At 40.0% G+C, this 25,452-nt stretch overlaps 1 protein-coding gene and 1 pseudogene across 2 annotated transcripts in view; one reads left to right on the forward strand and one right to left on the reverse strand.

Moving 5' to 3' along the window:
* FKBP5 (FKBP prolyl isomerase 5) overlaps window positions 1–25,452 on the reverse strand; it is a 116,040-nt gene that overhangs the window by 69,169 nt on the left and 21,419 nt on the right. For both annotated transcript variants that reach the window (XM_032140221.2, XM_058432257.1), the window contains one exon: window positions 853–976. In XM_032140221.2, the coding sequence (XP_031996112.1) occupies window positions 853–957 (105 nt within the window). In that variant the 5' untranslated portion in view covers window positions 958–976. The remainder of the gene's footprint in view (window positions 1–852; window positions 977–25,452) is intronic.
* On the forward strand, window positions 10,224–10,344 carry LOC116460538 (small nucleolar RNA SNORA40; annotated as a pseudogene).

Here is a 25,452-nt window from a genome sequence, read left to right on the forward strand (position 1 = left end):
CTGTAATCCCAGCTACTCAGGAGACTGACGCAGGAGAATTGCTTGAACCCAGGAGGCAGAGGTTGCAGTGAGCCGAGATCACGCCACTGCACTCCAGCCCTGGTCAGAGGGAGACGCTGTCTCAAAATAAAATAAAATAAAACCCCTTTGAATTTTTCAAGTTAGCTTTTCTTTCCTTAAAAAGTCTTTAAAATTGTCATTAGCTAGCTTTAGTGTACTAAAAGGATACATTAAAATAGTAACCTATTTGTATACTCTGAGAATAGGGAAACATAGCCCTTTAGAGTGAGATATAGCTTGGACCTGAACCCCAGGTAAATCTGCATTACTAAGATATATGATATTAGGCAAGTTAATTTACCTAGCTCAGTCTCAGCAAGTTAATTTACCTAGCTCAGTCTCAATTTCAACATCTATAATCTGGGATTAAAAATTAAAATCTCTAGCTAGGCAGTGGCTCGTGCCTATAATCCCAGCTACTCAGAAGGCTGAGAGGTGGGAGGATCGCTTGAGGCCAGGATTTCAAGACTTGCCTGAGCAACATAATGAGATGCCCTCTCTCAAAAATTTAATTTATTAATTTAAAAAGAAAATCCCAGCTACTCAGGAAGCTGAGATGGGAAGATCAGTTGAACCCAGGAGCTCAAGACCAGCCTGGGCAACATAACGAGACTCAACTCTTAAAAAAAACCTTGAAGTTATGAAGACAAAATGAGAATCTAGCTCTAGTGTTTGGCACTTAGTAACCCTCAACAAACATTATCCACCCCAGCCCCCCTCAGAAAGAGATGTTATAAACAATCTTTCCAGATAGCAGGTTTCCTTGTATGTCACTCAGCTTTGTGGCCTCACCTTTAATACTCCCCTGTCTTTTTTGGAGGTAATATCCTCTCCCTGCTCAGCAACAGTGGCTGTGGGGCTTTCTCCATTGTTCTTGGCACCTTCATCAGTAGTCATTGTCTTTTAAGTAGAGAACCTGGTAAGAAGGAAAATATTTTAGCTGGGAAAAATATCACTTCTTTACGAATCTTGAATGCCCCTGGGAACTGAGCTCTACCTAACCTAAGATTTACTTAGGGCCAATAAGCTTAGATACTGAAAACGAAAACAAAGACATTTGCTATGAGCATGTATTGATGTCATCAGGCATGTAAATAAAACATCATCCAATTCTTTAATTTCCCATCTAGCTCTGGTCTCAAAACAGAGAACAGTACAAGTCAAGTTGGGTAGTGATTACATTCCTTAACATAACATGGTGAGAAGTGGTCCCTTCACAACTTTGAAAACATCCTTTTTCTATAGCCATATTCTTGACAGAGGATTATGACCTTATCAGTTCTTAATAAAAGCAGTGACAATATATCAGTCACAGTGAGACACAGAACAGGCTTTAGAATCTGACAGGCCCAAGTCTGGGTCCTAGCTGCAGCTCTTGACATTTCCAATTTCCTTAATCTTGCCGAGCCTTCGTTTTTCATGTGCAAAATGGACACAGTACACTATTCATAGTTACAGTGAGGCAGCAGTGAGATAGCATTTCTTAAAAGATTAGCATAGATTGGTAACTTAAACATGTTTAACCATTTATCGTCATTATTGGGCCTTCTGTAGGGTCATTTTTCATCTCCTGCCCAAAATACCTACAGAATGTTCTTAAATGTGGCATTCAAGGCCCTTCACAATCTGGCCCTAATCTATCTTTGAGTTCTAGCTGCCATTATTTTATTTTACTTTCTTTCATGCAGCTCATGCTCCAGCCAAACTAGGCCAATTCCACCTCTACAACAAACCCAGTGCTTTCCCATAGTCATTCTTCTGGTCACTCCCTTTCTTGTTTCCAAAACATCCACCTCTCTCAAATGCTACTTCTGTCATACCAACCTTGACCCTCTATTTGTAGGCCATTTTGCCCTTTTATGTACTTCCTTAGCTCTTCTCTCCATTTGTTGTCTGTAAGAGATTTATAAGACTATGCGCCTGTTAGGTTTTTTTTTGTTTTTTTTTTTGAGACGGAGTCTCGCTCTGTCACCCAGGCTGGAGTGCAGTGGCGCGATCTCTGCTCACTGCAAGCTCCGCCTGCCGGGTTCACGCCATTCTCCTGCCTCAGCCTCTCCGAGTAGCTGGGACTACAGGCGCCCACCACCACGCCCGGCTAATTTTTTGTATTTTTAGTAGAGACGGGGTTTCACTGTGGTCTCGATCTCCTGACCTCGTGATCCACCCGCCTCGGCCTCCCAAAGTGCTGGGATTACAAGCGTGAGCCACTGCGCCCGGCCTAGGTTTAAAAGATCCTTCAGAGCAAGGTCCATGCTTTGTTCATATTTAGATTCCCTAGAATGCCTCTACCTTTGAGAATGGTAAGACAAAAAGCGCAAGGAATTTGTAATGGAATTTGGGGGGTTCTTCCTCTGCTCCTTACAAGCTGTTTCATGTTGGCTACCTTAACTTCTCTAAGACTTTTTTCTTTACCTATGTGATTAGAATAAAAATACCTGTTTTCACAGATAATCTTCTGGATGAAGTGGTATAATGTGTATTTTTAAGGTATACTATTCAAATGTTAGCTCTTATTGTTATTGGTGGTCACCTGACAGACATTTTTTCACGCAAGCCAAGCCAGTGTAACCAACAGGCTAATCACAGACTAAACAAAACACACCTAACCACTGCCATGATGAATTCCACACTGCTCCCTGCTTGGGCAGGGAAAATCAAGAAGGAATCACTCCTGCAGCTATTACACATTAGGCTAATAACAAACTTAAGGCCCCCTAAACTCATCTCCTGAGCCTTCTTGTCTACAGAGTCAAAGAGTCTTTCTGCACTTGCAGAAAATGTCTTATTGATACAACTATAATTAGACAACTAAAACATATATTGTAGTGTTTTAACTCATTTCCAAATGACCACTATTCAGTTCAACAAAGACACAAATCCAATTGTTGTGCCCCAAAATCTTCAAATGAAAACACCAAAAACCAGGGGCTAAGTCTCTCTGCTTTAGTTTCTAGTACACTTTATACCAAATATAAAAGATCCAAATGTTTGGCTCAGGATAAGCGAAAGGCCAGAACAATTGTTCTCAAACAAACAACAAAAATTATGTACCTAGCTCTACATGAGGCAAGCTAGATAATGAGGAAAATCAGAAGAACGGGATTGGTTCTCAGCTTCTAGAAACCCACTGCTTATAACATGCTTCTGTGATGCACAGAAACTTGTAAAAGGCACCTTGATAAGATCTCTTAAATATTTGGAGGGTCCTGGACTGTATGCCTGGGAAAATATATGCACACAAAAAAATTTCCTGGGGATTCACAGAGATGCTGACATCCATTAATAGATCTCTGGGTGTAAAGCATTGAACAAATTAAAACCACCAGGTGAGAGGTTATTGGGAAAGTACCCCACAGATTACTTATTAAAAAAGAAAAAGGACCTTTCAAATAAAACAATCTGACTGATAACACTTTAACAAGTGATCTGCATCATAACCAAACTCTGCATCACCAATAATGAAAAAAACTGCTATTACTCTGTCTCCTAATATGATCTAGTGATGTGATATAGATGTGCTATCACCTATGTGCTATCCCTATCAAAAATGTTTAACCTGAAACTAATCAAGAAGAAAAGACAAAAACAGATTGTGAAGCATTCTACAAGACCATTGGCCTAGACTCCTGAAAAATGTTAACGACATAAAGAACCAAAAAGGTGGCGTGCACCTGTAGTCCCAACTACTCAGGTGGCTGAGATGGAAGGACTATTGATTGAGCTCAGGAGTTTGAGACTGCAGTGAACTGTGATCATGCCACTGTACTCCAGCCTGGGCCGAAGGGTGAGACCTCATCTCTTAAAAGATAAAAAAAGAGAAAGAGAGAGAGGGAGAGACGGGAGGTCTGTTCCAGATTAAAGGAGACTATAGAGATATGACAACCAAGTGTAATTAGTGATCCTTGGCTGGATCCTTGATTAGGGGACAAAATATTATAAGAACTTGGAAAAGGAGACTGCATATTAGCTTATTATTACTATATGTTGGCCTTTTGGAATGTGATATAGTATTATGGTTTTATGTAGAGTAATATCCTTGTTCATAGGAGACACATGCTGTAGTATTTAGGGGTGAGGTGTCATGATATCTGCCACTTGCTTTCAAATCATCCAAAGACAATGCTTTCTTTTGAATGTTCATCATTTGGAGTTCAGCTAAATTTTTTAATGAAAATACTGTCAATGAAGAAATGTTTTCAGGCTGGGCACAGTGGCTCACGCCTGTAACCTCAACACTTTGGGAGGCTGAGGCGGGTGGGATCACTTGAGGCCAGGAGTTTGAGACCAGCCTGGCCAACATGATGAAACCCCGTCTCTACTAAAAATACAAAAATTAGCCAGGCGTGGTGGCACACGCCTGTAATCCCAGCTACTCGGGTGGCTGAGGCACAAGAATTGCTTGAACCTGGGAGGCAGAAGTTGCAGTGAGCCGAGGTCATGCCACCACACTCTAGCCTGGGCAACAGGGCAAGACTCTGTCTCAAAAAAAAGAGAGAGAGAAAAAAAGAAACATTTTCTTTTGGTTCTGACCTTGCTATTTTGAAAATAATGGCTTGTTTAAATTCAAGTAAATAGGCAACCTGTATAAGCTGATTTACTAGTTTTCTAAATCCCATTTGATAAAGGAATTAGCTCTTCATGTTTTGGCTCCAACACTTCAAGGGATGCAAGTCATCTTAGTAATCTCAGAGGATGGCTCTTGTCAGTAGTACTGAGTCCATATGAAGAGAAGTACTATGAATAATTAAAACACAAAGATAAAAACAACAAGAAAACAAACTTTTGAACTTTCAAAAGCAGATAAAGCTGGAAGAATAAAGAAATAAACTGAATTTTCCAAGTATTTCCCCTTAATTCCAGTTAAGCCATTAGGAGTATAGGTTTTTGTAAGCTAACAAAACAAATAAAACTTTTCCTTGATTGAATGTTACATAAAAAAGACAGTAAGGACAGACAATTCCTAAAAACTGTCATGACACACTGAGACGGTTTCACCGTTTTTATAAGAGGAACTTTTCTTCTTTCCCTCACCCTAGGTTTATTCTGGATTTAAAATCACTATGTAGCTGTGGATATTAATCTATGATAAAGCTTACTGTGCTGAACTGTCCAAAGGTGGAAAATTGCTACCCAGTGAAAAGGGAACACACAGTTCATTCTGTTATGGACATGGCAGATAAGCATACACTCTCCAAAGTGCTAGTCAGCAAACACCTGAGACATAACAGAAAAATGAGAATACACTTAATATTTCATCAACAGTGTACTAAAAACTTGAGTTAACGTAATTAAACTATCAGGTCCCCCAAATGAGAAGTCATTTTAAAGCCATATCTACCAATTCCCTATGTATATTATGTAAATTACTGTATTGTTCTCTTTGTTAAAATATCAGTGTCTTGCCTCAGATTATGCTACTAACAGGAGAGTTTTCAGAAAGATATTTCTTTGGTAAACTTATTTTTCTTCTCAGTACAAATAATTACTGAAGAAAACAAAGCTAACAGACCACACTTCCCCTGACTGAGTGTGCTGAGTTGGATAAATTACTGTTTTCAAGTTAGCAGAAAGCAAAGGATTATATTCAAACAAACAAAAAAACCCAGAAAATATTAGACTATCCAAATGTTACCATTATATACTAAAGGATGAACCTGAATACAGTATTATTCCCCTTAATATAATTTTACCCTATTTGGCCTCAAAAAGGTTGAACGACAGGACTAAGTCATCAACTTCCTCTCCCCAGGAAGATGCTGGGATGACAAGAAAAAGTTTTTAAAATCTGCAAAACTCTGAGGTGGAAAACAAGAAGTGTTCCTAACTGAACCAGAACTTTGGGGGAATTACTGAACACTACACAGCAGATGAGGTCAGACCGAAGGAGAGAGCAAAGAAGAGAAAGTTGCCTCCCAAACACCAACTGTTAAGAGCAGCTCTTCCCAGGGAAGCCTGGAGAAGCTCTAGGTCTGGGGTCAGCCCCAGAAAGCAGGAGTGAGCTAGGGGAATGCGCTGGAGAGTGGCATCTGGGGGAAAAAGCAGAAACTGTGTTTGGATCAGTTAGGCCAGGTAGGTTTCTTTCCCTCCAGAGTACACACTGTGGCTCCCATCTTTTCTTCTCTGGAAGACATAATAATCCTTATTTTTGGAGTTCGGACCCATCGCGAGGATATGTCAAGATACTTGTCTTCTTTCCTTAATTCCTGCAGGGTTCTTGATATTCTGGCCCTTAACTGCTGAAGACAAGTCTTTGCGGAATCTCCAGAAAAATTTTCTAGCATTATTTCTTTTCCTTTGATGTCTCTGTCCTCTACTTCTAGAAGTATTATTAGATAGACTTTGGACATTTTGGTTTTATCCTTCAGGTTTCTTAAGTATTTTTCTAAACCTGGGCTAAGCAACAAAATCACCTGAGGAGCTTAAAAAAGCTACTGATGCCTAGACTCCAGCCCAGAGTCTGGATTTAATTGGTCTGTGGTGGGGCCAGGGTAATGGTGTTTTCAGAAAGCATGTTAGATGATCCTAATGTGCAGTCAGATATGGGTGGGAACCACTAGACATTTCTCCCGTTTTTCATCTTTGTCTCTGGCTTTATACCCTAAGAGAAATTCTTTGATGGAATTTTTATTTATTTCTCACTGTCTCTTAAGAGACAGGGTCTTGCTCTGTTGCCCAGGCTGGAGTGCAGTGGTACCATCATAGCTCACTGCAGCCTTGAATTCCTGGGCTCAAGCAATCCTCCCCTTCAGCCGCCCTAGTAGTTCAGAATATAGACATGTGCCACCACACCTAATTTTTTTTTTTTAATTTTTTCAGAAGAGACAGGGTCTCGCTAATGTTGACCAGGCTGGTCTTGAAGTGATCCTAGGCTCAAGTGATCCTCCCACTTCATCCTCTCAAAGTGCTAGGATTATAAGAGTGAGCCACCACGCCTGGCCTGATGGAACTTTTACATCACCATTTGGTCATCAGCTATGTTCAATATATCATTTAGTGTGCTCAAGGGATTTTTAAAAGAATTTAGTGGCCAGGTGAGGTGGCTCAAGCCTGTAATCCTAGCACTTTGGCAGGCCAAAGCGGCCAGATGACTTGAGGTCAGGAGTTCGAGACAAGCCTGGCCAACATGGAAAAACCCCATTTCTACTGAAAATACAAAAATTAGCTGGGCATGGTGGTGGGCACCTGTAATTCCAGCTACTCAGGAGGCTGAGACAGGAGAATCGCTTGAACCCTGGAGATGGAGGTTGCAGTGAGCAGAGATTGCGCCATTGCACTCCAGCCTGGAGGACAAGAGTGAAACTCCATCTCAAAAAAAAAAAAAAGGCCAGGCGGGGTGGCTCATACCTGTAATCCCAGCACTTTGGGAGGCCAAGGCAGACAGATCACGAGGTCAGGAGATCCAGACCATCCTGGCTAACATGGTGAAACCCTGTCTCTACTAAAAATACAAAATATTAGCCGGGCGTGGTGGCAAGCACCTGTAGTCCCGGCTACTTGGGAGGCTGAGGCAGAAGAATGGTGTGAACCCGGGAAGCAGAGCTTGCAGTGAGCCAAGATCGTGCCACTGCACTCCAGCCTGGGTGACAGAGCGAGACTCTGTCTCAAAAAAAAAAAAAAAGAATTTAGTAATAATGTTTTTTTACATATTCTTATCAGATTGCTCATTTTCTTAGCACTAAGTCTTTAGTTTGTAGATGCAATTACCTCTGAAATATTTCTGAAGATACTATTGAGAATAAAATGGAGCATTTCTTATGAGTAAGTATTTGGCTAAAAGGTTTTTTTTTTAAAGAAAAAAACTGCCTCGACCTTCTGGGAGGTGGCATTTTGTGTATCCTCTAGCATCTCCCAAGAACACTAGGCAGTGGGGATTCTCTGAAGTTTGAGAAGGTAAGAACTGAAAATAAGAGAAAGGTAGCATATTGTAAACATGAAAGTTAAAAGTAGAAGAGAGATGTACAGAGAAGCAAAAGTCACAGGTGAGAAGTTTGATACTTATACTAGGGTTATAAAAGGGAAACATGAAATGCTTTAGGTGAAAGGGGAGTAGAGAGCAAAGGCTTGAGAAAAGAACCAGACAGGCTTAAATGTATACAGGGAAAAGAATCAAGGGGAGATGAAAAAGTCATGATGCAAGAATAGCATGGATCTGTTCATCAACTAAACACAGATCACTTAGTTCCAGCTAAATTTTAACTGTATGGCTAAACAAAAGTATTTCAAAGTTTTTCCTTAAAAGGATGGTCATGGGAATGTTAGAGTAAAATTTGGCAAATGCATACTATAAAAATATACAGTTTTTGAAAAGGATGAGATAAATCTATACAGTAGAGAATCATTTAGCTAAGAGTCTAAACAAAAACATCCAAACAACTAAATTGGGAAAATATTTTGTAAATGTTCATCCATTATAAAAGAATGTCAGGCGCAGTGGCTCACACCTGTAATCCCAGTACTTTGGGATGTCAAGGCTTGAGCCCAGGAGTTTGAGACCAGCTTGGACAACACAGTGAGACCCGATCTCTGCTAAAAATAAAAAATACACGCCTGTGGTCCCAGCTACTGGAAAGGCTGAGGCAGGAGTATCATGCCATGGTTGCACCACTGCACTGCAGCCTGGGCAACAGAGCAAGATATTGTCAAAAAAAAAAAAAAAAGGAAAAAAGAATAGCATTGTAGTAAATGAAGTGTATTGTTATGGCGCATAGTGCCCAGTGATGATTTGGTTATCTGGACCATTAAAAAAAAAAAAGTCTGTTGATGATGCCACAATGGGCTAATACATGTAACACAAACAGTGTACTTTATTTTTTATTTTTTTAAATTTTTTGAGACAGACTCTTGCTCTGTTGCCCAGGCTGGAGTGCAGTGGCCTGATCTTGGCTCACTGCAATCTCCACCTCCTAGGTTCAAATGATACTCCTGCCTCAGCTTCCTGAGTAGCTGGGATTACAGGTGTGCGCCACCAATGCCCATCTAATTTTTGTATTTTTAGTAGAGATGGGGTTTCGCCATGTTAGCCAGGCTGGTCTCAAACTCCTCCAGCTCAAGTGACCCGCCCGCCTCAGCCTCCCAAAGTGCTGGGATCACAGACATGAGCCACCGCACCTGGCACAAAGTGTAATTTATGGCAATATATTTGCAGCCACCAACCACGGTTCCCAGTTGTTTGCAGATTTTGATGGGTGGGTGGGTGTGATCATTTTAGAGCACTGGATTACAATTATGCAAATATTGTTCATTACATGCCAAAATGTCTTTTTCATTGTTTTCCCTTTAAGACAGCTAACTTCTGAAAATATCACTAATATGGAGCAGGTGAGGTCTTACCCATTCCACATAAACAATCTTCTAATACTCACATGAAAAGACAGATGGATTTTCAAGAGGTACTACTAAGTGAATGGTGAGTTGCAGAATGATTTGTAACATGATCCTATTTCCAAGAGGAAAAAAGTATATATGTGTTTGTATATTTGCTTATATATAGAAGAATTTTGGAAAGATAACTTACCAAGCTGCTAAAACAGTGTTACCTCTGGAGAATGAGATTTGGGAGGATAAGAAAGAATTTTCACTTCTTAGATTTTATTTTTATATTATTTAAATAGTTTAACATTAAACATGTATTACTTTCATGATCTTTTTAAACTTAGGGAAAAAAGATGAAACATTTCATGGTTCCACTCATCAGGACTTTCTATTCTTTCTCTTCAATTTAATTCGAACATTTTAGAGTGCTTTTTATGGAGAGCAAGAGAACTCCGGCTGGGGTATGTTGAGCAAGGGGTGCTTGTGCGATGTCCAGAAGGTTATCAGAGATAAGGCCTGAGCTCAGGAGAGAAGTGTGGGTGACAGTTATATGTTGGGGAGTCATCAGATTCTACACAATAATTAAGATAAAAAGTAGTGTTGCAATTATATACTACTAAGCAAATAAAACCATGGCTTTAAAACTTTTAATGTCCAAGTCTCACTTCTCATTAGGTTGAGCATTCCTAATTGGAAAAATCCAAAATCCAAGATGCTCCAAACTCTGAAACTTTTTGAATTCTAACATGATGCCACAAGTGAAAAACTCCACACCTAATACTTCTGTTTTCTAATGGTTCAAGGTACACAAATTTTATTTAATGCACAAAATTATTAAAAATATTGTATACTGCACTGTTTTTGTTTAACTTGTGGACAAAGACTTATGGTTAGGTGCAAAAAATAAATCCTCTTTTGCAACCCAGAACTCATTGTTCAGTATGAGTTTTGATACATATAAGAAGGGATATTATGATACCTGCGACAGTTAACTGATGGGAGTATTGACAGCCATAAAGGTTGGTTCCAGGCCAGGCGCAGTGGCTCAAGCCTGCAATCCCCACACCAAAGCGGGAGTTATTGCTTGAAACCAGGAGTTCAAGACCACCCTGGGAAAGAAAGTAACAAACACCTCATCTTCACAAAAATTTAAAAATTAGCTGGGTATTGGGGCATGTGCCTGTAGCTGCAGCTACTCAGGAAGGGGTGGCTGAGAAAAAAGGATTGAGCTCAGGAGTTGGAGGCTGCACTGAGCTTTGATGGCACCACTGTACTCCAGCCTGGGTAACAAAGACCCTGTCTCTTAATAAAAAAAGATTGATTCTAGGACTGTAGAACAGACAGTTAAACAGCATGGGATATGAGGGAAGTCCTCAGCAGTATTAATTTTGCATTCCAATTTCACGTTGATGATACATATGATGGCTTTTTGTTTTAATGGAGTTATCTTGAGAACATGATATCTGGAGTTAAAGGTATTGGCATATTCCACACATCTGTACTATTCTTGAGTGTCATCACTTAGGAATGAATATGATTTGAATTCATTCATGTTAAGAGAGGGCTCAAATTGAGAACCAGGCAGATCCACCACCTACAGTAAAAAGGACCCTAAAGTAAATTGGTTGAAGAAATTAGATCCCAAAGATTCTTGGTGAATTTTGAAATCTTCATCAGTATATCCATATTAAAAGGAGATGACAGAAGCCAAAATAAAAGAATTATGGGCTGACAGGAAAACTGGATTAAAATAAGCATCAGTTTCGTTAAAAATGGCTAACTTGAAGATAAATCTTTTGACTCCAGCTCTTTAGAGGATCTAAAGTGGCCCTGATGGCTAGTGGAAGAAATCACAACATGGAATTCCATGAATAAAAATTTATTGACTTTAAAAAAATAAAAAATAAATAAAAATAAAAATATTGTATGATATTACCTTCAGGCTGTGTAAGTACATATGAACATAAATAAATTTCATGTTTACACCTGGGTTCCATCCCCAAGATACTATATCTCATGTGTGCATATGGTCAATTGACAATGTCACCATGGGCTAATACATGTGATACAAACAGTGTGGTTTATCATAGTTATTTACAGCAAACAACCACAGTTCCTTATTGTTTGTAGATTTTGGTGGGTACAATCATTTTAGGACACTGGATTATAATTATGCAAATATTATGCATTACATGCCAAAATCTTTTTCCCCTTAGAGAAATTTGCAAATATTCCAAAATCTGAAAAAATCCAAGATCCAAAACACTTCTTGTCCCAAGCATTTTGGATAAATGATATTTGACAACCTGCAATACTTTCGGCAGCATAACTGAATAATTAAAACTCAAACCATCACTAAAGAAGTCAGCAAGACGACTATGATGGATTTTAAAAGATCTACAGCACTTAGTGTCTGAAGTTACTGTACTATTCCCCTCATTGTCTTTTAATACCATACCATACCACTGTTCAAATAAAACTATTTACTGCTATTTTACCCCCGAAGCAACCTGAATCCTTCTCTGGCACTTTCTTTCCTGACTTTATTCATTGCTTTTTTTTTTTTTTTTCCAGATGGAGTCTTGCTCTTGTCGCCCAGGCTAGAGTGCAATGGCACGATCTCAGATCACTGCAACCTCTGCCTCCTGGGTGCAAGCGATTCTCCTGCCTCAGCCTCCCGAGTAGCTGGGATTACAGGCATGCGCCACCATGCCCGGCTAATTTTATGCATTGCCTCTTATCTCTCATAAGCTGTATCCAGCTCTGTACCAAGACAAGAGACCCCTTAGCTCAAAGGTACATCTGATAGGCATCACTGTTAAAGTTATGGCAGCAGCTGGGTCCAGTGCCAAGTGCCTGTACCTCCAGCAACTTTGGAGGTTGAGGTGGGAGGATCGCTTGAGCCCAGGAATTGAAGTCTAGCCTGAGCAACATAGTGAAACCCTGACTCTTAAAAAAAAGTAGTTGTGGGCCGGGCTCAGTGGCTCACGACTGTAATCCCAGCACTTTGGGAGGCCAACGTGGGTAGATCAGTTGAGGCCAGGAGTTTAAGACCAGCCTGGCCAACATAGTGAGATCCCATCTCTAAAAAGAAACAGAAATTTAAAATAATAATAATAAATTAATTGAAAGCTGAAGGATAAGTAGGAGCCATTCACTTATTTATTCAACAACTATCTACTGAATACCTACTATGTGCCAGACACTGTTGTAGTGTAGATACAGCATTAAACAACAGAAAACAATTTCTGTCTCCATGGAACTTACATTTTGATAAGGGTGCAGACAGTAGGAATGAGTCCCTATTAGTTGTCTAGGTTTTTTATAGAAAGTCAAATTTCTACCTGTGCCACAGTGGTAGAGTAACTTGAGGTGATTCACTAGAGCCAAAGAGTTTGGTTCTAAGTCTCCTGATGATTTCTAGGAACGAGCCAACAAGGTAACATATAAGAAAAGTCTATAAACACTATACATGTAGAGAATGTGTCCTATTCATTTTGTACTCCCACCACCTAGTATAAGTAAATGGCATAGGAGCAGTACTCAATAAATGATGAGATGAATCACAATTTTCAAAATCACAGTCAATGTAAAGATGGCAAAATATCAGACACTATAAAGAATCAGTGCTGAAATACCATTACAAGCTAAGTATATTCCTTCTCTAAATTTAATCTGAAAAATCTAATCTGGAGAATTACACTGTACCTGAGCGTTTAACTATAAAAGTAAAAATAAAATTCTGTTCTAATCAGGAGTACTAATTAAGAACACCCAAGCATAATTAAAATCTATCTCTGAAGTGCATTATAAGAGTATGTCTGTGCATACACAACACATAGCAGATTTACCTTATTAATTAGATTAGTTTGGTTTAAATATGGACAGTCAAGAACAAAGGACCACACCTAGCTGCCAATATTTGAGTATACATTAACTAGCAACTGGAGGAAGAGATGTTTCAGACTTGAGACGCAGATAGAAAAACCCAACACAAAAGTTTTATGTAATACTGTATCCTCTTCTAGTACTATCTCATTAAAACACTTATATAAATTGTTTCCCAAAGTCCATTATATACCTAAGAGAAAAACCATACAAGAATAGCATTTGAGTCTGTGTAGAAAGAATAAAAAACCTTGGCCATCTTAAATCCCCATCTTAAATTCCATAAAAATATGGAAGGAAGAAAGGGCCAATAAACTCAGATCTACTATTAACTAGCTGTGGAATCTTTGGCCCTCACTCAGTTTCTCCATCTATACTTTTCAGGGGTTAGACTAGAATCGTATCTAAGGTTTATTCCAACTCTATTATTTTGTATTTATTCATTAAAAAGTAATTTATAAATATATGTTTTACTTTTGGAGAAAATGAGGTTTGCTGTGTGGAAGGAAAAACAATTCCCAAGGGATAGAAAGTTATCTTAACAATACGGAATTCATTTTCCATTTCAACCCTCTGGCAAAATATGAATTCTGAGCTTTACCCACTTACATGTGGTATTAGTTTTCTACAGATGCCATGAGAAATTAACACAAACAGGCCGGGCAAAGTGGCTCATGCTTGTAATCCCAGCACTTTGGGAGGCCGAGGCAGGTGGATCACTTGAGGTCAGGAGTTCGAGATTTGAGACCAGCCTGGCCAACATAGTGAAAACCCATCTCTACTAAAAATACAAAATTTAGCAAGGCATAGTGGCACGTGCCTGTAATCCCAGCCACTTGGGTGGCTGAGGCAGGAGAATCGCTTGAACCCAGGAGGTGGAGGTTGCAGTGAGGTGAGATCTTGCCACTGCACTCCAGCCTGGGGAAACAGGAAGACTCCGTCTCAAAAAAAAAGAAAAGAAAAAGAAAAAAAGCCGGGCACGGTGGCTCAGGGCTGTAATCCTAGCACTTTGGGAGGCTGAGGCGGGTGGATCACAAGGTCAAGAGATCAAGACCATCCTGTCTAACACAGTGAAACCCCGTCTCTACTAAAAATACAAAAAAAATTAGCCAGGCGTGGTGGCGGGCGCCTGTAGTCCCAGCTACTCAGGAGGCTGAGGCAGGAGAATGGCGTGAACCCGGGAGGCGGAGCTTGCAGTGAGCCGAGATCGCACCACTGCACTCCAGCCTGGATGACAAAGTGAGACTCCGTCTCAAGGAAAAAAAAAAAAAAAATCAACACAAACTTAATAATACCAATTTACTACCTTACAGTTCTGGAGATCAGAAGTCCAGAATGGGTCTCAATGGGCTAAAATCAAGGCATTGGCAGGGTTGCAGGAGGCTCTGGGAGAGCACTCATCTCCTGGCTTTTTCCACATTCTAGAGGCGGCCCACATTTCTTGGCTAGTGGCCCCCTTCCTCCATCTTCAGCCAGGAATACTGCATTTCTTTGATCATTCTTCTGTAGTCATCTCTCTCTCTGACTATAGTTGGGAAAGTTTTCCACTTTTAAGAACCCACGTGATTAAGTTGAGCCCACCTGGATAACCCAGGATAATCTCCCCATTTCAAAGCCTTTAACCTTGTTCACATCTACAAAGTCCTTTCTGTCCTATAACGTAACATATTTACAAGTTCCATTTTTGAGGATCCATTATTCTCTCTACCACCAATACCTAATCATCCAATCAAGATCCTAAGAATTTCTCTCAAGCTTGAAATTCCATTGACTTCCTCCATTTTGTACTTACAGGGTCTCACAACATTCTTTCCTTTCCTTTTCTTTATTTATCATCCAGTTGGATAACAATGTTCTAATCTAAAATAAAATTTAACATTTTATATCATTCTGAAAATACATTCAGAAATTTAGAAAACAAAGTAAAACATCTGGTTTCTCAATTTTGTAATAAAATTATAAGGCCAGGCACAGTGGCTCACACCTGTAATCCCAGCACTTTGGCAGGCTGAGGCGGGCAGATCACGAGGTCAGGAGTTCGAGACCAGCCTGGCCAACATGGCAAAACCCCGTTTCTACTAAAAAAAAAAAAAAAAAATACAAAAATTGGCCAGGTGTGGTGGCTCATGCCTGTAATCCCAGCACTTTGGGAGGCTGAGGTGGGCGGATCACGAGGTCAGGAGATCGAGACCATCCTGGCTAACACGGTGAAACCCCGCCTCTATTAAAAATACAAAAATTAGCCAGGCGTGGTGGCAGGCGCCTGTAGTCCCAGCTACTCAGGAGGCTGAGACAGGAGAACGGCGTGAACCCCAGGAGGCGGAGCTTGCAGTGAGCCGAGTTTGCGCCACTGTACTCCAGCCTGGGCGATTCCGTCTTTTTTTGAGACTCCGTCAAAAAAAAAAGAACCTCCAGAACAATGCTGAACACAATTGGGAATAGCAGATATCTTGACTTGTTCCAAATATTATATAGGGAAAGCATTCAGTCTTTCAGCATTAACTATGATTTCAGCCATTGGTTTTTCACAGATACCCTTTATCAGATTGAGAAGTTCCCTCATTTTACTAGTTTGCTGTTTTTATCAGCAAGCCACGTTAAATTTTGTTAAATGCTTTTTCTGCATCTATTGAGCTGATCATATGCTTTCTCTTGCTAATGTGGTACATGACATTGGTTTTCAAATGTTAAACCAACCTTGGATACCTGGAATAAACCTATTTGGTCATTGTATTTTATCGTTTTTATATGTTGTTGGATTCAATTTACTAAAATTTTGTTAAAAATATTGCTGGCTGGGTGTGGTGGCTTACACTTGTAATCCCAGCATTTTGGGAGGCTCAGGCGGGTGGATTGCTTGAGCCCAGGAGTTCAAGACCAATCTGGGCAACATGGTAAAACCCCATCTCTACCAAAAAAATACAAAAATTAGCTGAGCATGGTGGCACACACCTGTAGTCCCAGCTACTCAGAGGCTGAGGTGGGAAGACGGCTTGAGCCCAGGAGGTGGAGGTTGCAGTGAGCCATGATCACACCATCACACCACCACACTCCAGCCTGGGCAACAGAGCGAGACCCTGGCTCAGGAAGAAATAAGTAAATAAATAATAAAAATCATAGAGTGACTTAAGAAATATTCCATCTTTATCAATTTTATGGAGGAGTTTGTGTAAAATTGGTATTATGGCCTCCTTAAATGTTTGGTAGAATCAGGAATACCATGTAGGCCTAGAGTTTTCTTTGTGGGAATTCAAAAAAAATTTTTTTTTTTTCGAGACTGAGTTTTGCTCCTGTTGCCTAGACTGGAGTGCAGTGGCGCCATCTTGGCTCACTGCAACCTCCGCCTCCTGGATTCAAGCAATTCTCCTGCCTCAGCCTCTGGAGTAGCTGAGATTACAGGCATGCGCCACCACACTCACTTAATTTTGTATTTTTAGTAGAGACGGGGTTTCTCCATGTTGGTCAGGCTGGTCTCAAACTCCTGACCTCAGGTGATCCGCCCGCCTCAGCCTCCCAAAGTGCTGGGATTATAGGCGTGAGCCACCAAGCCTGGTCGAATTCAATTTCTTTAATAGATATAGGACTTTTCAGGTTGTTTCTTCTTCAGTGAGCTTAGGTATTCTGTATCTTTCAAGGAATTTGCACATTTCATCTAACTGTCTAATGTATTACTATAAAGTAATTCACATTATTCTCTTATTTATCCTTTTAATAATTATAGAATCTGAGCTTTGTTGGCAATTCTTTCATTCTTGATATTGGTAATTTGTGTCTTCTCTGTTTCCTGATTAGTCAGGTTAGAGTTTTATCAATTTCATTGTTCTCAAAGAACCAGCTTTTCATTTCACTGACTTTCTCTACTAGTTTTCTTTTTTCCTATTCCACTAATTTTGGCTTTTATCCTTAACTCTTTTCCTCTGTTTACTTTGGGTTTAATTTTCTCTTCTTTTTCTAATTTCTTAAGGTGAAAGCTGAGGACACTGATTTGTGATTTTACTTCTTACCCAATATAGACATTTAGTGCTATGAATTTTCCTCTAAACATTTGCATTAACCACAACCCACATATTCTGATATGATTTTCATTAAGTACAAAATACTTTCTAAATTCATCTTTGATATTCTTCTTTGACCTGTGGGCTTCTTAGGAATATATTAGTTTCTAAATATTTAGTAATTTTCCAAGTATCTTTCTGTTATTGACTTTTAATTTAATTCCCTTTTGGTCAGCATACATACTTTATGATGTAAGTTACTTTAAATGCATTGACGCTTTTTTTTTTTTTTTGAGACGGAGTTTTGCTCTTGTTGCCCAGGCTGGAGTGCAATGACACAATCTCAGCTCACCACAACTCCTGCCTCCCAGGTTCAAGCGATTCTCCTGCCTCAGCCTCCCGAGTAGCTGGGATTATAGGCATGCACCACCACGCCCAGCTGATTTTGTATTTTTAGTAGAGACAGGGTTTCTCCATGTTGGTCAGGCTGGTCTCAAACTCCCGACCTCAGGTGATCCGCCCGCCTTGGTCTCCCAAAGTGCTGGGATTACAGGCATGAGCTACCACGCCCGGCCAACACTGACATTATTTTATGAACAAAAATATTATCTATCTTAGTAAACATCCTGTGTGCAACTGAAAAGAATGTGTATTCTGCTTGTATTGGGTAGAATACTATGTAAATGTCAATTAAGTTAGTTGATAATGTAGTTCACATCTTCTAAATTATTTTTGGTCTACTTGTTCTATCAATTATTGAGAGAGAGGTGAGGTATTGAAATCTCCAACTATAATTTTAGATCTATTTATCCTTTCAGTTCTATCAGTTTCTGATTCATGTATCTTGAAGCTCTGTTATTACGTGCATATTTAGGACTATTAATTTCACTTGAAAGCAGCCAATCATGAAAGGCCATATATTATATGATCCCATTTATATGAAAGGTTCAGAATAGGTAAATTCATAGAGACAGAAAGTAGACTGGTGGTTGCTTACGGTTAGGGGAAACAGGAGGAAATGGGGAGTGGGAGATTTCTTTTTAGGGTTATAAATGTTCCAAAGTGGGACAGCAGTAATAGCTGCACAAATCTGGAAATATGCTGGAAACCACTGAATTATATTCTTTATTTTTGATTTACCTTATTTTATGTATTTATTTATCTATAGAGATATGGGGTCTTGCTACATTGAGCAGGCTGGTCTTGAACTCCTGGTCTCAAGTGATCCTCCCATCTCAGCCTCCCAATGTACTGGGATTACAGGCATGAGCCACCACACCCGGCCTGAACTGTACACTTTAAAGGCGAGAATATTATGGTATGTGAATTTTATCTCAATTAAGCTGCTAAAAAATTATCCTACTGAATGGATGACCATAATTCATGAATGATATACATTGCTTCCAACTTATTAATACTCTATAACACTGCTATGAACATTTTTGTGCCTAAGCTTTTATCATATGTAATTGAAAGTATGGCTTCTTGGCTGGGCGCGGTGACTCATGCCTGATCCCAGCACTTTGGGAGGCTGAGGCGGGCAGATCACTTGTGGTCACGAGTTCAAGACTAGCCTGGCCAACATGGTGAAACCCCGTCCCTACTAAAAATACAAAAATTAGCTCGGTGTGGTGGCAAGTGCCTGTAATCCCAGCTACTCAGAAGGCTAAGGCAGGAGAATTGCTTGAACCCGGGAGGCAGTTGCAGGGAGCAGAGATCGAGCCATTGCACACTCCAGCCTGGGTGACAAGAGCAAAACTCTGTCTCAAAAAAAAAAAAAAAAAAAGAATATGGCTTCTTGAACACAGTCTGCTTAAGTGAGAATCTTAGCTTGACAACATAGCAGCTGTATGATCTTGTGCAAGTCACTTACCTTCTTTGTGCCACAGTTTCCCTATCTAAAACACAAGGTTATCAGTTATCAACATCTCTTGGGATTGTGAGGACTAAAGTAAGTAATGCACACAAAGGGCTTTGTACAGTGCCTGTTACATGGTAAACTTTCAACATTAGTAGTAGTAGATGTTGTAATTATCATTTAGTTTGTGTTACTTTCTCTTTTTTATTTAAAAAAATTTTTTTTATACAGACAAGGTCTTGCTATGTTGCCCAGGCTGATCTCAAATTCTTGGGCTCAAGTGATCCTCCTGCCTCATGCAAAAGCCACTGTGGCTGGCTAGTTTGTATTATTTTCTTAAGAAGATTTCCAGAAGTGGTATGACCTCGTCAAAAACCATGAGCATTCACGTGTCTTTTTTTTTTTTTTTTTTTGAGACAGAGTTTCGCTCTGTTGCTCAGGCTGGAGTACGGTGGCACAGTCATGGCTCACTACAGCCTCAACCTCCCAGGCTCAAATGATCCTCCCACCTCAGCCTTCTGAGTAGCTGGGATTAGAGACATGCACAACCACACCCAGCTAATTTTTTAATTTTGTTTTTGTAGAGACGAGGTCGCACTATGTTGCCCAGGCTGTTCTTGAACTCCCGGGCTCAAGCGATCCTCCCACCTCAGCCTCCCAAAGTGCTGGGATTACAAGTGTGAGCCATCACGCCTGGTTGTGTCCAAATATATTTCAACAAACTGCATCTCAAACTGGGTATACTAATATTTGGTGCCACTAGTAAGTATATATAAATATATAAGAGAACAAGGATTACCTAGCTATCATAATTACAGTAAATTTGTTTTGTTAATAGGAATCTCATTTTAATTGTGCATTTATTTTTGCTGCTTTTGGCACTTAGTTGTTTGAAAGCCAATAGTTTTCTAATTATATATACTATGAATCCTACACACCGTGAATACCTACTGAATATGAAATGTCTGTAAGACCCTGTTCTAGGAGCTACAAAGAAAACTGAAATAAGTTAGCCCAAGGATTTTTTGTGAAGGCAAAGAAACATTTTAATTCCAAATAATTATTATTAGGTAGAAGAGAGCTACAAAGTGTTTCTGAGGGTCCAAAGGAGGCAGAAGATGGCAGTGTCTGAGCTGGATAGGCATACTTTCAACCGGCAAGGGTGTGGCAAGAGCAAAATCAAGGCTGGTAAAAGAACACGGCATGTTTCAAGCTTAAGCAGCTTAAGTACAAAGTGGCTCGGGGTGGAAATGATGAGAGAGCAAGAGCACAAAGAGGACCCTCTAAAACAGAGCCAGTGACCATGTGAGCTGAGGGGGAGGGCTTCTCACAGGGCAAACTGTACAGAAAGATGCTAAGACACAAAGCATCATGACCCATCCAGGGAGCTGCATGTGATTCCACTTGGCTAAAGTGAAGGGTACATGTGGGAAAGAAGCAGATGATGCTAAATAAACAGGCAGAGGCCTGACTGTGAAGGACCTTGTGTGCCAAAGTAAAGTACGTGAACATTATTCCAAAGGCAACAGAGAACTGAGGCATTTTTAAGAAAAGAAGTGACAAGCAGACTAGCTTTAAGAAAAAAATTACTCTGGCACTCCAATGGTTTCCCATCGCACACAGGATAAAATCCAAAGTCCTTCTTATGCTTAATACCCTATATATGCTGATCACTGGCTATCTCTGAAATTATTTCTCCTTTTCCCTCACTCACTGCTCTGGCTACAGTGGCCTTCTTGCTGCCCCCTCCCATGTGCCCTTTCCTCAGGGCCTTTGCACTTGCTGTCCCCACTACCTGGAACTCTTCCCTGGTTAGCTGCATAGCTCACTCCCTCACTCCCTTCAGGTCTGCCTTCATGTTCAAACCTTTTCTTATCAGAGTTGCTTTTACTGTTACCGGAAATAAAAGAGCAAAAATCTACTACAATCAGCCCCACTATGTTTTCCTCCAGTGTATTATAGTATTTGTATACTGCCTGTCTCTCCTTACTAGAATGTAAGCTCTATGATGGATCCCTTCAATAACCGTGTGACTTTGAGATTGTTATTACTGACACGTCCAGACAGCAAATCTAATGGACGAGCTAAGTAATCTATCCATGGATATACTGCTAGTGAACAGTGGAACCAGGGAGAATGACTCCGGAGCCTGCACTCTAACTATTTCACATACTGACTCCCCAGAAGTGTCACAGGTCTCTGACTCTGATTCTAAAGCATTTCCTGTGAACAGGCTCCATGCTGACAAGCACCAAGCCAGCAAAAACTCTGAATTCACAGTATGTCCTTCTAAAAAGATGGTGATTCTTATAATTTGTATTAGCCAAGTTTTAAAAGCCAGGGAATATTTTTCAAACAATCAATTAAAACGTACAAAGTATCTGGACTTCTACCTATCCAAAAATTAGCTGTATTTTTTTAGACCCACAGATATTCAAAAGAGATGAAAAGATTTTATGAACTAAAAGGAACACAGCATATGACACCAAAAACTACTTTCCCAAGACCCTTTTTCAGGTACCATATTCAATTTCAGGAATAAAACTCAACATCTTTAAAATAATCATCAAAATTTTCTGACATGCCACTCCTGGAGGAAAAACAATGTGGTATCTACAGGAAAACATCCAGCAAATACAGTATCTTATGCACAGTAAAAGAATGAAAGGTAGGCTGCAGTAACATTTCTCTTTATTCTTTCCCCACTCCTGAAATTATTAAATTTCCTCTTTGCCTGGGCATTCTTTCATCCCATCTCCCATCACTATCAGCATCCTCTCCTTAAAATGCAGTTCGCAATCAACAGTTGTCCCCATCAACCACTTCATACCAGAACTCATCCACTCTTAATTTCAACTACTACCTCTATTAGTATAACTCCCAAATCCTAATAGAGGTAGTAGCTGAAATTAAAAGTGGCATAATTTCTCCCTCTTTCCTTCTCCAATCTTTGATTTCTCTCACTTCAGGACTCTTTTATTTCCTTATGTTTTCAAGGAAAATTAACTTTTTCAAAATTGGTCCCTTCTCCATTTACTTCATAATCTGTATTATCTGGCCATTCTCCTAGGTTTGCAACTTCAATATAATTTTTCTCCACTTAATCAATAGGACCTGCCAACTATTCATTGTGTTTCTTATCTTACTTTCGACTCCATAGCTATCACTACAGTTTGAGTTTTCTTCTTCTCCTTTGTGAATTACTACAGTTCTTCAGAGGACCTGCCTACCTCCAGACGGCTCACTCACTCCCACTCATTCTGTATACACTGCTAGTGAAGCCTTTCTGACACAGCACGCCCACCACATTACTCTCTAAATTCATGGACCTTAAATAGTGCCCCAGCACAACAAATCTAAACTTCTCAAAGCAGTACTCAGGGTCTTCTGCTCCTTTAGAACATCACTAGTAAATGCTCCTTTTTTTTTTTTTTTTTTTTTTTTTTTAGAGGAGTCTCACTCTGTCACCAAGCTGGAGTGCAGTGGCATGATCTCGGCTCACTGCAACCTCCGCCTCCCAGGTTCAAGTAATTCTCCTGCCTCAGCCTCCCGAGTAGCTGGGACTACAGGCGCGTGCCACCACGCCCAGCTAATTTTTTTGTATTTTTAGTAGAGATGGGGTTTCACCATGTTTGCCAGAATGGTCTCAATCTCTTGACTTCATGATCCGCCCGCCTCGGCCTCCCAAAGTGCTGGGATTATAGGCATGAGCCACCGTGCCCGGCCATAAATGTTTATCTTAAACATTCTAAAAAGATAAAAACTTAGAAACCCAACATTCTGATCTTCTATATCTGAATCTGTACAATGCACACTATAGGTCTGTAGAGGTCATAGTACACTATCTTCCACCTAACTTCAACAGATCACATCAGGCAATGGAACTATAGACAGTCCCCAACTTATGGTTTGGGTTACGAGTTTCAACTTTATGATGGTGAGAAGGCGATACACATTCAGTAGAAATAGTACTCCAAGCACACATACAACTATTCTGCTTTTCACTTTCAGTTCTCAATAAATTATGTGAGACATTCAACACATTACAAAATAGGCATTCTATTAGATGGTTTTGCCCAACTGTAGGCTAATTTAAGTGTTCTGAGCATGTGTAAGGTAGGCTATGATGTTCAGTAGGTTAGGTATATTAAATGCATTTCCAACTTGTGATATTTTCTATTTACAATAAGTTTATCAGGAGGTAAAACCACCATAAGCCAAGGAACATATATATTACCTAATCTATCATCTTCTGAACATCTCAAGTTACCATGACAAAGATTCATTTTCAGAAGTTTAATCCTTCCAATCCACAAAATGAAAGTGTGTACAGTTATCAGAAAAATAACACTTCATATCTTTAGTAAGAGTACAAATTCGTTGAATATTTTAAGGGCAAATTTCCCAATATCTACTGAAAGTTTATGTGCAAATATCCTTTGGCCCAGCAATACCACTTCCAGGAAATAACCCATAGATATTCTCACAGAAGCAAGCAAAAATACATGCAGAAACACTACTATTACAGTAAAAAAAAAAAAAAAAAAAAAAAAAAGGAGGAGAGTGGATTTCCTTAATAGACTTCTATTATACATTTCTACAATGGAAAATTATACAATTAAAAATAAAGACACAAGTTAATTGATATGGAAAGTTTAAGAATGCCATGAAGGGGAAAAAAAGCTATTTATAGAACAGAATATGATTATTTTATTTGTGTAAAGAAAATGTATATGAAGGCTGGGCACGGTGGCTCACGCCTGTAATCCCAGCACTTTGGGAGGCTGAGGCAGGCGGATCGTGAGGTCAAGAGATCAAGACCATCCTGGCCAACACAGTGAAATCCCGTCTCTACTAAAAATACAAAAATTAGCTGGGCATGGTGGTGGGCGCCTATAATCCCAGCTACTCGGGAGACTGAGGCAGGAGAATCCCTTGAACTCAGGAGGCGGAGGTTGCAGTAAGCCGAGATCGCACCACTGCACTCCAGCCTGGGAGACAGAGCGAGACTCTGTCTCAAAAAACAGAAAAGAAAAGAAAATGTATATGTAGAGAAAATATCTAGAAAAAATATAGTAAGCCATTAATAGTAGCTAATTCTGGAGAATCAGGCTCAGGGGAAGAAACAATAAATTTTCACGTGTGTGTGTGTGTGTGTGTGCGCATACATACATGCATGCCTTTTAAAAAAATCAGTTTATTGGCCAGGCGCGGTGGCTCACGCTTGTAATCCCAGCACTTTGGGAGGCCGAGGCGGGCGGATCACGAGGTCAGGAGATCGAGACCACGGTGAAACCCCGTCTCTACTAAAAATACAAAAAATTAGCCGGGCGGGGTGGCGGGCACCTGTAGTCCCAGCTACTCGGAGAGGCTGAGGCAGGAGAATGGCGTGAACCCGGGAGGCGGAGCTTGCAGTGAGCCGAGATTGCGCCACTGCACTCCAGCCTGGGTGACAGAGCGAGACTCCGTCTCAAAAAAAAAAAAAAAAAAAAAAATCAGTTTATTAAATTTACTTAATAAAGAAAACTGAGTACAGCAAAGGCTCTTAACCTTAGATGAATATAATTGATCTTGATTATCCACAGTACAAGAAATATGAGCTACTAAAAGTGCTTAATGAGAAACTCATCCATTCATTCAACTATTTATGGAACACTTACTAGGCATCAAGCATTGTGTCTGATACTGACATAATGGTGAACAAGAAAGACCTAGTCCCTGCTCCCAAGGAACTTACAGAAAGGCCTTTTGGACTCCATTTTTCCTGTCTCCCCTGTAAGAACCACTCTGACTTACAAGTGTGTGCTCTCATTATGCCTATTACGCTTATGGCTCCCATAAGACAAATACTAATTAATAGAATCATTATATCAACCAAAAAGAATCCTTAAAATGATTAACCCGTTTCCTCCATAATTAATTTTTAAAGTTATTAGAAGCATAATCTGTGGAAAGAACAATTCAACAAGCACTCTTTCAAATAAACAAATAAGAAGTAACCTGAGCGCAGTGGCTCATGCCTATAATCCCAACACTTTGGGAGGCCGAGGCAGGTGAATCACCTGAGGTCAAGAGTTTGAGATCAGCCTGGCCAACATGGTGAAACCCCATCTCTATTAAAAATACAAAAATCAGCCAGGCATGGTGGCAGGCGCCTGTAATCCCAGCTACTCAGGAGGCTGAGGCAGAAGAATCACTTGAACTCAGGAAGCAGATGTTGCAGTGAGCTGTGATCCTGCCACTGCACTCCAGCCTGGGTGACAGAGTGAGACTCTGTTTCGAAAAGAAAAAAAAAAGTAACCTAAATGTTAAATGAAGTTTAAGGGAAATTAGCTAAGA

The sequence above is a fragment of the Hylobates moloch genome, unplaced genomic scaffold (genome assembly GCF_009828535.3).
Source record: "Hylobates moloch isolate HMO894 unplaced genomic scaffold, HMol_V3 SCAFFOLD_20, whole genome shotgun sequence".
In the NCBI taxonomy this organism is placed as follows: domain Eukaryota; kingdom Metazoa; phylum Chordata; class Mammalia; order Primates; family Hylobatidae; genus Hylobates; species Hylobates moloch.